At 42.6% G+C, this 13,225-nt stretch overlaps 1 protein-coding gene across 1 annotated transcript in view; it reads left to right on the plus strand.

Moving 5' to 3' along the window:
- The window catches only part of sdc3 (syndecan 3), a 35,814-nt gene that overhangs the window by 17,452 nt on the left and 5,137 nt on the right, over window positions 1-13,225 (plus strand). Inside the window, exons 2-4 of the mRNA XM_044171711.1 lie at window positions 8,189-8,282; window positions 10,192-11,057; window positions 12,846-13,035. Coding sequence (XP_044027646.1) covers window positions 8,189-8,282; window positions 10,192-11,057; window positions 12,846-13,035 — 1,150 coding nt within the window. The remainder of the gene's footprint in view (window positions 1-8,188; window positions 8,283-10,191; window positions 11,058-12,845; window positions 13,036-13,225) is intronic.

The raw sequence follows: 13,225 nt of genomic DNA on the forward strand, positions 1-13,225 counted from the left end.
TGTGTGAAAAATATAGTATTCTTTTTATTTAAAGGTACAGTCCCTGATTTTTGTATAATACTGCCTAATAGCATCACAGCTCATAGTTGAGTTTCATAGCATCAACAGTGAAGGAGGGAGGACATTTTATGATTCGGGGCCCAGTTAGACACTATTAAAAAAATGGATGCATTACTGAACAGGGGCCCAGGGGCCCAAGGTGTCAGGGGCGCCCTAAGCAAGAGTTTGAAGTTTTTCATTGATGACCTCAGTCAAACATAGGAATGTATAGATCACATTTTTCTGATTCTTTAATATCAAATATCTGTTTATACTAAGTCTGATCTGATATAGATTTTCATTGTACTTTTGTTAATTTTTCCCTAATACAGCTGCACAGTCCATACATACTCCTGCTTTAAGGAATATAGCCTGCATCACAGATTTCTGATGATGGTTTACTATAATATTTATGTTATTGTATTTTGCATCGTTTCTGTGGAGAGGAGTGTCAGTAAGTGCGTTTCCATCCACCTGTTTTTAAGCATTTTGTGGAAACGCTGAAAATTTTAAATAATCCCCCACAAAATATCGCAACAACGTTTTCATGCTTGGCTGAGGTGGAAAAGTTGGTGTATCGATTAAAGCGAAATGCGACAAAGTGCAATGGAAACAGACTTATCGAATAAATCATGACGTACATGAAGCATGTCACATTACTTTGCATTTTCTTTTGCAGATTTTCTGGAAATCTGTTTAAAATTTGTGCTACATTTGGATGGAAACCTAGCTAGTGTGGATCTGCTGTGGCATGAGGGTTTGGAGAGGATTCAGTCAGTGTCTTTTCTTCTCAAGCATGAACAAAATAATTTCGATCAACAACAGAACTTTAGAGTTAAAATGAACCTGCAAAATACCACCGTAAAACATACAAAACCACCGACAACGTGCAGGGGTGTTCTAGTGAGATGAGGAGGCCCTTTTATGTGTCTGTGCCCAGGAGCCCGTTGCCTCATTATGTGTCCATGAATAAGGGAGTATATTTTAGGATTTTAAATCACCTCCGCAGACTGAGACAGGATTTCTTTGACCCCCTTGGCTGTAGTGTGCAGGTGTTAGCTGTTGTAAGGGTCTCGGGAGTGCACCTGACGTCACTGCTACAAGATACTGTCTGGACACCCGTCAGCGAGTGTGTGAGCAGTGTGACTGTGCAGAGGCTTTCTGTGCTAATCGCTGCTGAAAGTGGCAGGTGCCTTAACCAGGCCATCACCTGGTAACCTACTCACACACACACACACACACACACACACACACACACACACACTGCCTGCCCTCTATCTCTCTCACATCTCCTTGTCTGACTGTAAGTGTGTTAGCACCCAGGTTGGCTGCCATCCAACCTGCTCCAGCTGGTAAGAGAGGAAGAGCAGGGCGGAGAGTGAGACGAGGCGGAAAAGCAAAAGATGGAGAGAGATTAGAGGTCACTACTGACAGGGTCGGAGAATCACTCCGGAAAGAAAGATGGGTGTGGAACGATACAAACAGTAAACAGGCTGCAGTTTTTCCTGTAAGTGTGCGAGTAGTCGGAGGGCTTGTGCCAAGCGGTCTGACCCTTTCCAGGTAGAGAGTTATCAACGGTTCACTTCTGTCAGCGAGCAGCATGCCTCAAATTGTCCAACTCATATCAGTGTAGGTCAGACTGCTCTAGACACAGAGACAGCCGTGAATCAGCAGCTACTTTACGAAGCGTGGGCACTCACACACCTACAGTGAATTAAACTGCAGGGAGGTTAGAAATGTGGCCCATAAAGATCACTTTGCCTCATCTGGGTTTCAAATTCCTGCCAGATGATTATTACTGTCGTGCTGTGTTCAAGTGCCTGGTCGACACGTTTGGCATGCAGCACTTCAGCTCAGTCAGGACAACCACCTCGAAGTTTAAACCATTCATTTCAACAATAATAGCCATTTAGTTTAGCGATGTGGCTCTGCTCATATGAGGCTTTGGTACAAATGTGAGCAAGCGCGACCCAGACTGTCTTTTAGCTGAGCTAGAAATACACACATATACAGCCTGTAACACACGTAGACACTGCTTCAACTTGAGGGGTTAAAGGGGGTGCCTTAATTTGGTAACTTTTTTGAAGATGAATTTTAAGATACAGTGCCTCTATATCATGCTTACATTTGAGAAAATATTCAAGGTGATTTATTCCCTTCCAAAATGAAGAGTGTGGTGTGAAAAACGGTCATGAAAAAAGAATACAATGAACACAACCTCTGTCTTTTTCATTGCATTTCTGTTCCCTCTTCTCCTCCAATACTGTGGATGCAGTAAATGGAGGGACAGCTAGAGGAGTGGGACTCACAGATGGTGACAGAAAGCAGAGGGAGTATTCAAATTATTCTTCACAGTTCTCAGAGATGCTGCAGCCGTCCAGAACATTCGCTCCGATAAAATCTCACATATTTAAAAGCACAATTATTATACACGATTATTTCTCCAAAGCAGAGCGGCATTGCGTCTACTGTACCGGGAGCTGAAAATGCTTGTGTGTGTGCATGTACGGATGTGTGTGTGTGTGTGTGTGTGTGTGTGTGTGTGTGTGTGTGCCAGGCATTGTGCAGCAGCCTCTCGGGTTACTGAGGAATGCATTTGAAGTCAATCACAATGAAGCTTTCTATCTACCCAGCTAGCCTGAAGGGGATTGCCAAACTGAACTGGACCAACCAGAAAATCAACCCAAAAAAAAAATCATCTTTGGGTCACACACACACACACACATCTGCCAGATAATCAGATGTGTGTGTGTGTGTGTGTGTATGTGTGTGAACCCTGGTTTGTTGAATTAGTGTGTCTATATAACTACCTCTGCCTCCTATTGTTATCTGACTTCCTGCATCTTAATGTTAGCTGAGCTGCAAACACCCATTGTTCCTACAGACAAAACACACACACAAAACACACACACACCATGGTCTTTTTCTCTCCCACACTCATGCTGGTAATTGTCATATAACCTTCACACACACACACCTTCTCATTGTCAGGTTGCTGCAGTGTTGCCACTTTAATGTCACACATTTTTTTCATTGAACTAAATTAAAATCTGGAACAAATCAGCTCCTGTGGAATATTAATGTGTGAAACTGCAGCTTTGTTAGCTCAGGTATAAAATCCAGGCTCTGTAGCTGTAAAACGAGCTGACATACACACACACACACACACACACACTCACAGAGCAGCTGTAGTGTATAGGATCAAATGTAAAGTGCGAAGCCTGATGTCAGCTTTAGATCAGGTTTCTACCTGAGTCACTGCAAATGTTGCAACACCCCTCAGAGGACGCACCTGTGCTCGCTTTGTCAGGACATGACATTACCCCAACAAACACGGATTCTTTGTCTGCTTCTGTTTTTTTTTGTCCTTTGGTTTTATGTTTTCCCCTTCTCTTTTTACACAAGTATACATAATTATATATTCCACGCTCCCAGATTGTTTTAAAATGACTCCAACTGGCACCGCATGTCTTACAATGGCAGTGCTTCATACGTTGCCAAAAACCAGGATTGCATTCACTCCACAGATCCAGCGGAACATGGCTGTCATCTTACAGTTTCCTTTTATAACGAATGGGAACAAAATGCAGTGGTGGAGGGAAATTGAGGGCAACATACAGATGATTTTGGCCCCGGGTCATGCGTGCGGTGGAGGAGAGCTCGTTGCGTCTCGTTGTGGTTAGTTAGCTATGTGGCGCAGACAGAAAGTACAGCTGTTTATAGCTCCTGAAACAGAGGCAAAATGCAGAGCTGGCCCTATTCGACTCCCCCAAAATCACGTAAAATGCACACACCCACACAAATGGGTCTGAGGGACATTTGCGTGTGCATGAACACACACACCACAAACAAAACCTGTGATTATACCCATTCAGACACACACACACACACACACTGTTATTACACATAGTGACGCACTACTGCCCGCCATACCGTGAATTCACACTTAGAATATCGGCTCATAAATTAAACATGTCGAGACACAGAGGGTGATTACATATTACTCTTAAAGGTTAGGATGAACATAAATGATGCTCATTTAAACACACACAGCACACACCAGGTCCAAAACTGACAATAGGCAAACAGCAGACTCGCCCTCTGCAACTACAGTATGTGCTGGAGGTTGTTGTGTGTATAGGGGACTTGTAAAAGGGGCCCCTAGGGTGGGATCTGGTGCCGCTTTGGGGGTGGGGGGTCTGTTTATTTAAGTATGTGTATGTGTGTTTTTTGGAGTCATGCTGAATTTAAGGGGCAGCCTCAAGATAAGAAATGGGAGTTTAAGATGAAAGCAAAATGGGGCGAGGACGGGGATACACTGGCACAGAGTTTGTGGATCCAGAGGGGGGAGACGAAGGGAGGCAGAGTGGGGAGGGACAAATAGAGGGGGAGCAGTCTGTTTTGATGTTGGTTTTTAGGGTTGTTTATTTGATGTTACAGAACACCTTTGCTTATGCAGTTAGAGCTCTTATACGTGTGTGTGTGAGAGAGAGAGAGTGTGTGTGTGTCTGGTAGCTTCTCACTGGGAGACGGGAATTTCTGTGAAAGGCAAAGGTTGCCCATAGCAACGGCCTTCATTGTAAAACTGATCCTTGGAATACAGCACGGACACACACACACACACACACACACACACACACACACACACACACACACACACACACACACACACACACACACACATTCACACCATGCTTGCACTGAGACGTTGTGTCACCACTTTTCGGCACTTTTCGGCACTTTCAGGGTTTGAGATCACCAGGCCTTCGCACACACATTTACTGTCGAAGCGTGATGCACACACACTCTCATCCTTCCACTTTGTGAAGCCCATATCCTCCATGTGTCGAGGCTCCAAACAACTTCAAGTCAATTTCATTTTCAGGAGGTACATATAGCGTTTCAGCTCCACCTCATGCTGAGATGTGATGGACTGAGATGCTCGGGTTTCTAGATTCCATTATGCTTTTATTGGCTTTTAAAGGCATCAGGTTTCCTCTGTCTGGAGCCGGGGAGGAGCTTCTGCTTCTGTGTGTGTGTGTGTGTGTGTGTGTGTGTACAATTAGTTCACATAGGAGACACAGCTCTATAGGGCCTCAGGATGGGCTTAAGATTGCTGAGGAGATAAGTTTGTTTTGGTCACATTTTCAGCAGTGGACTGACTCTTTTCCAATACCTGGAGCAAAACTGAACCCTTTGTTCTTGGCATCGCAACATTGTACTACTTAGTGTGTACTGAGCTGAATCTAGGTACAAAATGCAGTGATGGCAGAAGTGTTCATCTCCTTCACTTAAATAAAAGTAGCAATTCCACACTGTAAAAATATATTATAAAGTTCTGCAAGTAAAAGTACAGAAGTATTATCAGCAAAACGCTGCTGTGTCATATTTTTATATTAACAATAGATTATTTGTATGTAAATGAGGTCGCTCGTAGTGATGAACCCACAGAAACTTTTTACCCAAATCTGCAGTGGCCCTCAGCTCTATATAGCGTTTTATCATTTTTCAGCTGATTGTTTGTTTTGTTAAACCGCAGATGGACAAAGTTAGTGACTAGCTGCGTAGCTGGTGAACATAGTGGAGCATTTAGCAACTGAAAAGAGATATTTTCCCTCAGGAGTTGGTGGAGAGCAAAACAGAAATAAAGGAGAGTGATGAATATTGGACTTACATTCATCAGGTGGTCAGAAACACAACTTCAAATGAATGCTAATGTTGTTCTGTGTCTGCTGGTTGTGTAAATAAGCAACTCTTTGCTAACAAGTTCCCCATATTTTTCCCCATATTCAACTTTGTAAAGTGATAAAAATTTCAGTGTTGTGTTTACAGCTTGTTCCGCTGCCCTGAAGTGGCAAAAAAAACATTTGTGCAACTTTAAAGTATCAAAATTAAAAGTACTCAGAATGGCCCCTTTCAGAGTTACTATTACTGATGCTATAATGTGTAAAAACATTTTATTGTCAAAACTGGTAGAGGTGGAGATAATTACTGCATTACATACTGTTTGGTAGTTTAATCTATAACAAGGCTTCATATTTTGTTCTGCATGTAAAATCTTTATCTGCAAAGTAATCAGAAACTATAGCTTGTCAGATAAATGTACTCGAGTGGAAGTATGAAGTAAAATTGTAGTTAAGTACAGTACTTGAGTAACTGTACTTAATTACATTCTACCAATGACAAAATAGCAATAGAAAAAACATTTAACATACTGGTAGAAATCAATAGAGAGACAGTATATTTCAAAATCATCACACAGTACATTGTATTTGTAAATGTGAACGTATTTTGAAAGACCAAAATAGGGTGTCATTTGGATGTATCTACATGACATTTGTTTGCCTGCAAATACTTGAAATGAATGCAGTCTACAAGTACAGTTACAGTAAAACTTGTCTTGAAACATCGTGTGGTATGTACTGTAGCATGAAATGTATCTTTGCACTGCAGTACGGGCGGTGTCTCTTAAGCGCATGCATTTGATAGCAGTATTAGCTGACCCTGTGTGATGGATGAGCGCTTAAGTTTGTGTTTAAACATCGCAGGGATGTGGGATTGAGGTCAAGAGAAAAAGAGAGCAAGATGAATGAAGAGAGAGGAGGGATCAGCCTCAAAGGAGGAGGCTGAGGTCATTCACTTCAGAGGTTCAACCCCCAAACGATCTGCGACTAATCTCTCTTGCCTGACCCTGACGGAGTTCGCCAGGCACACTTGTTCTTTCCCCTCACAGACGTACATGAAATAGGCCTGGATTAAGGTGCAGTGATGAGCAGGGAGGATGCTGTGAAATGATCCATGAGAGACAGTTACAGACATATTACTGGCAGAGAGGCTTCAGAATGCAGCTGTAAGAAGAGCTGGTGATTTTATCCTACTCAAAGTTCACACTAGGAGTTCAAAACAGTACTGAAAAGATTTACCAACAACAATAATGATCATAGATTATAAAGCAAAAATATTGGCTTGTTACAGCTTCTCAAGTGTGATGATTTGCTACTTTTCTCTGTTTCTGTTAAACTGAACATCTTTGGGTTTTGGACTATTGGCCAGACAAAACAAGCACTTTGAAGATGTTACCTTGTGCTCTGGGAAATTGTGACAGGCATTTTTAGCCATGCTAGCTCCAACTATTAGATGGATTGCCATGAAACACTTTGATTTATGACCAAATACCTGCGAAACTAATGACATTCCCATCAGCCTCAGCTGTACTTTGTGTTTAGCACTAATTAGCAAATGTTGGCATGCTAACACGCTAAACTAAGATGCTAAACTTGGCAAACATTATACCTGTTAAACATCAGCATGTTAGCATTGTCATTGTGTTAGCATGCTACAGTTAGCATTTAGCTCAAAGCTCTGCTGTGTCTTAAGTACAGACTCACAGAGCTGCTAGCGTGGCTTTAGACTCTTAGTCTTGTTCACTATTTTAAAGATAAAAACAATTTAGTGCTGAAACAATTAGTTGATGGATTAACGTTAATCGTTTATCAAGGAAATATGCCTAACATTTTCTGGTTCAAGCTTCTTGTGAGGATTTGGTGTTTTTTGTTCAGTTTTATATAATTGGAAACTTAACATCTTTGGGTTTTAAACTGTTTTAACTGACAAAATAAGACATTTGAAGACGCCACCTTTGGCTTTGGGAATGTGGAATGAGCATTTTTCACTGTTTTCTAACATTTTATAATCTAATAAATAATTGATAAATCAAAAAGAAAACAATTTACAGATTAATTGACGATGGAAGTAATTGTGAGTAGCAGCAGCCAGAGTTCAAGAGTGAACTGCTTCTCCATACTCTGCTACTTTACAGGCTGAGCATCACATGTAACTGACACGTAAGCAGAGACTGAATGAAACCCCTCTCTTCTTAAAGGCTTTGATGTTCCTCTGCCAAAATCCCAGCTTTAGATCAACTCATTAACTATGCTCCTCCACAGAGCCACAGACGGACAGATGTTACCCTGTCCACCATAATGCTGCCAGCACCTCCTCTTGGACAGTTGTGTGCGTGTCTGTGTGTGCGCATGTAATCTGCCAAAGTGGTCTCTCTTTCAAATGAAATGACAAACAGCTCAGTCATTCATGCTGAATAACTCTAATCTCTGTCATGTGTATCCCCTCCTCTCTGTGTCTCTCACAGGGACAGACTTGGTCGCCGTCTATTGATGATGAAGGCTCGACGAGAGACGAGTTCTACGATGATGAGGACCTCTACTCGGGCTCCGGCTCTGGCTGTAAGTGTGTGTGTTTCAGTGTGTGTGTGTGTGTGTGTGTGTGTGTGTGTGGGGTTACACACTCACGCCCTGGTTCTTTCAAACTCGACAGCTGCTGGGTTTCAATCTGCTGACCCTGAAGACCCCACACCCCTCCCTGTCCTGGAGTTATGGTCGCTCTGTTCACCAGACTCACATGCACAAAGGCCACACAATCACACAATGCAAACACGCCGTTTGGCTAGACAGACAAGTTTTGATACAGATTTACTGAAAACACCTTCAAATACAGACACACCCTTGCAAACAAGCAGAAACCCAGGCTCGATTCCCCCAGATCTTATTTACTCTAATCAGATTACAGTCCACACAGTTTAGGCGATCACACACACACACCAGCAGTCGTGTGCACCTATCTGCGAGCGTATGTCTGTGTTTGAGTGAGATGGCTGTCTGCGTGCGTAGGAATTACCTACTTAACGTAAGTCACATTGGTGTAATTCAGGCAGATTTTCTGATCTGGCTGTTGAAGCCTGAGCATGGCTCTCCTTATTAAGCATGACTCACTGAGGGCTGCCCTCGGTTCAGGCACTGCGCTAGCGGCGAGCACGCTCAAAATAAATTACAATTCAGAGCAGGAGAGTGCAGCAGAGGCACCCCTGTGGTTGAAACAGCAGCCCGGCAAATTGCTTTATCTCAAACCGTGATACAGAGCCATCTGATTCCAAAGGAAAAGCTAATTTTCAACAGATGGATGTGCATTTTGCGTTGCTGCTGCTTGAGAATGTGGCATTTTGAGGCGTCTGATAAATTTAACAGAAGCTGCATTGTTCGAGTCCATATTTCAATATCCTCTCCAGCTCTTCTGTCAGCCTACATGTCTTTGTGCCTGTAAATTCAATTTGTTTCTCTTTCAACCCAGGGAGCTTCACTGCTATAACAAAATGAAAAGTGGTATAATACTATTATGAGATTTAAGAAGAAAATGAATCAGTCAGCACCGGCGTCTCTTTTCCTTTCTTCTATTCTCTTCTCTTCTCTCTAAGGACAAAACAAAAGGAAAACAGTTAAATCTCTTCTTCTCCATCTTCAGTTGGCCAACAGCAAAACTGCACATCACAGCCAACATCTGGTCAGGAGAGGGACAGACTGTCAGTTGGTTGAACTGCCACCTCCTGCTCTCCATGTTTTAATACAGCTGAACTCACAATTTACTGTAGTCGTACATATTTTCCTGTTTCTGTTGTCAGAGAGCAAAACGAGCGGAAAATGTTGATTTGATTGCGGCTCCCATTGCTGCGCTGAGTCATCAATAAAATCACTACTTTATGATCCTAAAGTCATTTGACAAAACAAACATAGCTGATTGGCTATAGTGACATTTAAAATTTGTGATCACGGAGAGGGAATGGAAAATTGTCCTCTTAAAGAAACACTCAGTCTGCGTTGTATAATGCCTTCTGTGGATCTGGAGGAGCTTTGTCTGAAAAAAATAATGACCTTAATGATGTCATAGTGATAAAACACAATAGAAGTGTTTTCAGATTTATCCACTCTGGAGAGATATTTTGACAAGCTCCATTTTCAGGTGAAAGAAATGCCAGCGTAGTGTAGATAAACAAAATGCTATGAAAAAATCCCTTCCAATTTACTATATAGTGCACTATATTTACTATATCTACAGTGTGAAATTTATGCATGATATCGAGTCCTCAAAAATCCTCTCAGTGAAACGAAATAAGATTAAAAGAAATACAGTCGTGCAACACTACACCTCTCAGTTTCTGGTTTACTGTTTGTGCGGGTGTGTGAGTGTGTGGGCGAGTGGGTTGAGAGATGTGTGACTGAGTGAGCTGTGTACCTGTATTAATTTTCTGCCTCCTCTGCTTGTTGTTGTTTATTTTTATTTTCAAAATTCTCCCCTCTCCAGTTCCTGAGATCAGTATGAGGCCCACATCGGTGGGTGTGTCTTTCACCACGGAAGAGCCCCTCCTCCTCTCCACCACCCAGGCCACCGGGCCCGCCCCCTCTGCCTCACCTGCAGCTGAGCCAAGCCCCAACCCAGAGGACCCCACCACCACCCCACTGCCCACCGAGGCTGACGGAGAGAGCGGTGTGTTCTGGGAAACAGAGAGAGAGCTGGAGAAGGAGAGAGAGATGGAGGTAGAGAGGGAGAGAGAGAAAGAGCAAGAGAGGCAGAGGGAAGTGGAGAAGGAGAGAGAGAGGGAGAGACAGTTAGAGAGGGAGAGGGAGAGGGAAAGAGAGAGGGAGCGGGTCCGAGAGATGGAGAGAGAGAGGGAGAGGGAGAGAGAGCGCGAGCGAGAGAGGGAACGTGAGAGAGAGCGAGAGAAAGAGAGAGAGAGGCAGAGACTGCGTGAGCTTGAAAGACAGAGAGAGCTGGAGCGAATCAGGGCCGCTGCCCAGACCACCGCTGCCCCACGATCCCCTGCTGCTGTTCCTGTTGTGACCACCAACCCAGCAATCAGCCCTGCAGAAAGTGCAGTGCCCTCTGCCGGTTCGGATGACCTGAGCACCACAGAAGAAGAAGATGTCTACCTATCACCTGAACCTACATCGTTTTACGCAGACTTCGACATGGAAACCACCAGAGAGGAAGACATGCCCACCACAGCAGAGACCACCCCTGAGCCAACGACAACTGCACCTACTACCACCACCACTGCGTCCACTGTCAAGACCAGGTTCCCCTTCAGGCCCAGGGTTCCCATGACGATAGCCACTCAGGTGGTGCCAACAGAGAGAACAACCCGCCCACAGCAGCCCACAACTACACCGGTGAGATTCAAAATATTAGTTTAGTCTGCCAACTCACATTAGAATATGAACAGTGTCTATATTTGGTGTCAAGGTCGGACCTCATCCCATCACCCCCCACAAGAAAACTCTAAACACAGCCCAACAGGGAGTAGGGAGTGACAATATTAACTCCCTCCCATAAAGGAACATAGTCTCAGAGTTACGTAAAAATGACAACAATTTGTGGTTTTAGGGGGAGTTACGTGTAACTATTTCTTGATGAACAACAGTTGCCCGTCCACCCAACTTCACGGTGATGACAAGATTCTGGGATGTCACTGCGCCAAGCTGTTGTTAGCCAAGAAACACAGCACCCCTGTAACCACAAAGTGTTGTTTTTACATTACTGTTTGTGTATGGTTTAAACTAACAAGATACAGCATGTAAATTAGTGAGCTTTACAGGTGCTGGTAAGTGTATTTTTGAGCTTTAGACAGAACCAGGCTAGCTTTTTCCCTTTGTTTCCAGTATTTATGCTAAGTTAGGCTAATCGCCTCTGGTCTCCAGCTTCGTACCTAACTTACAGACATGAGAGTGGTATCAATCTTCTTGTCTTACTTTCAGAAAAAAACTGACCAAGGAATCAAACTATTCCTTTTAACAAAAGAAGCCACATTTCGCAAATGTAAAATGATAAGGCTGGTGTTATTCTTATTCTCTTTTCGGATTGTCAACAAATCCCATGAAAAGACCAAAACAAATAACATCAACTTAATACTTTCACTACTGAATACTTTAACACTTCCCTACCCTGTCTGTGGCATCAGTCTTTAAATGCAGATCACAAATTAATAGGTTCATGAGATTGTTTCATTTCCACTAATATATGTTTTTTTAGCAAATATTACTCAAACAGGAGTAAATAGTGTATTTGTTGGGGACTATTTTCAGCTGTGGATTAATACACATTATACTGAATATTATATAATATATAATATACAGCAGCAGGATGGTTTATACAGAAAATCTCAAAATAAACTACAGTGCCCATGTTCATGGTGATGCCAGAACAGGTAACTCAGTGCAACAATGTGGCTCATTTATGTGTTTTAATAGTTTTTGGACAAAAAAGGAGCTCTTTGGAACAGAAGAATAAGCTATATCAGGATTTACTAAAGGAATCAATTCATTGTTGGTTCTGGTGATTTTTATGAGATTTGTTGACAATAAGAAAAATATAGAATATCGCCAGCCTTACCCTTTAAATGTTGCATAAACACAAGCAACCGTACAATAACTTTGCCTAAATAAAATACTATCCGAAAAAAATGTTCTTTAAAAAAAAAAAAAGAATATGTGAATAAGATCTCAAATCTGACCTGGTACTCACATACTAACTTTTTCATTACTCTGTTCTAATGGACTCATTTCGGTCAGTACCAATAAACTATTAGAGTTTCATACCCACCTCTTCTTCCTCTTTAACACTGACAGCTTAATTATTTACAGGCCAGAGTCATATCTCTGATTGGTGTGCTTCTGTTTATTTGCAGCAGTCCTGCATTAAAGCATGATGCATTTAGATTTGTCTGGTTTTCCACATTGTAATTAGGCTGCCAGATTTTATGAAGTGTGTATATGTGTTGGACAATATGCAACTTTCCAACAATCAGAACATACAGAGGCCCATTGTTCCAAAGGCCAACATATGCCATGGAAAGTTCTATGTTAGTGTTGGTTTGGATAAGTTTCAGTGTAGCAGCTCCATGGAACAAATGTGATTACAGCAAATGTAAATGTCCTGTCACTTTTCCCTCTCTGTCTCAGGATGGTAACAATGACGTGGGTGCTGCAGGACCAAGTGGAGATTTTGAGATCCGCGATGATCGCCGCAATGATCTTGGTCGAGGTATAATGCCAGTGGATCCTGATCTGAGCGGCAACACAGTGGACGGAGGAAGCTCTGCCGCCCAGCTGCCACAGAAGAACATCCTAGAGAGAAAAGAGGTCTTGATAGGTAGGAACATCTGTCAGTTAAGTTAATGTTAATGATATTTTTTGTACGTTTGTCACTGCATGTCTGTCTGATCCTGTCTGTCTGCCATTCTGCCTTTCTGTCAAATAAACTACTTAGTAGTCACCTCTTAGATCGACAGATTACATTTCCCAGTTGCCTCCTGTATTCTTTCCCTGCTTTCCAGGAGCTG

Source organism: Siniperca chuatsi, linkage group LG17 (genome assembly GCF_020085105.1).
Source record: "Siniperca chuatsi isolate FFG_IHB_CAS linkage group LG17, ASM2008510v1, whole genome shotgun sequence".
Lineage (NCBI taxonomy): Eukaryota > Metazoa > Chordata > Actinopteri > Centrarchiformes > Sinipercidae > Siniperca > Siniperca chuatsi.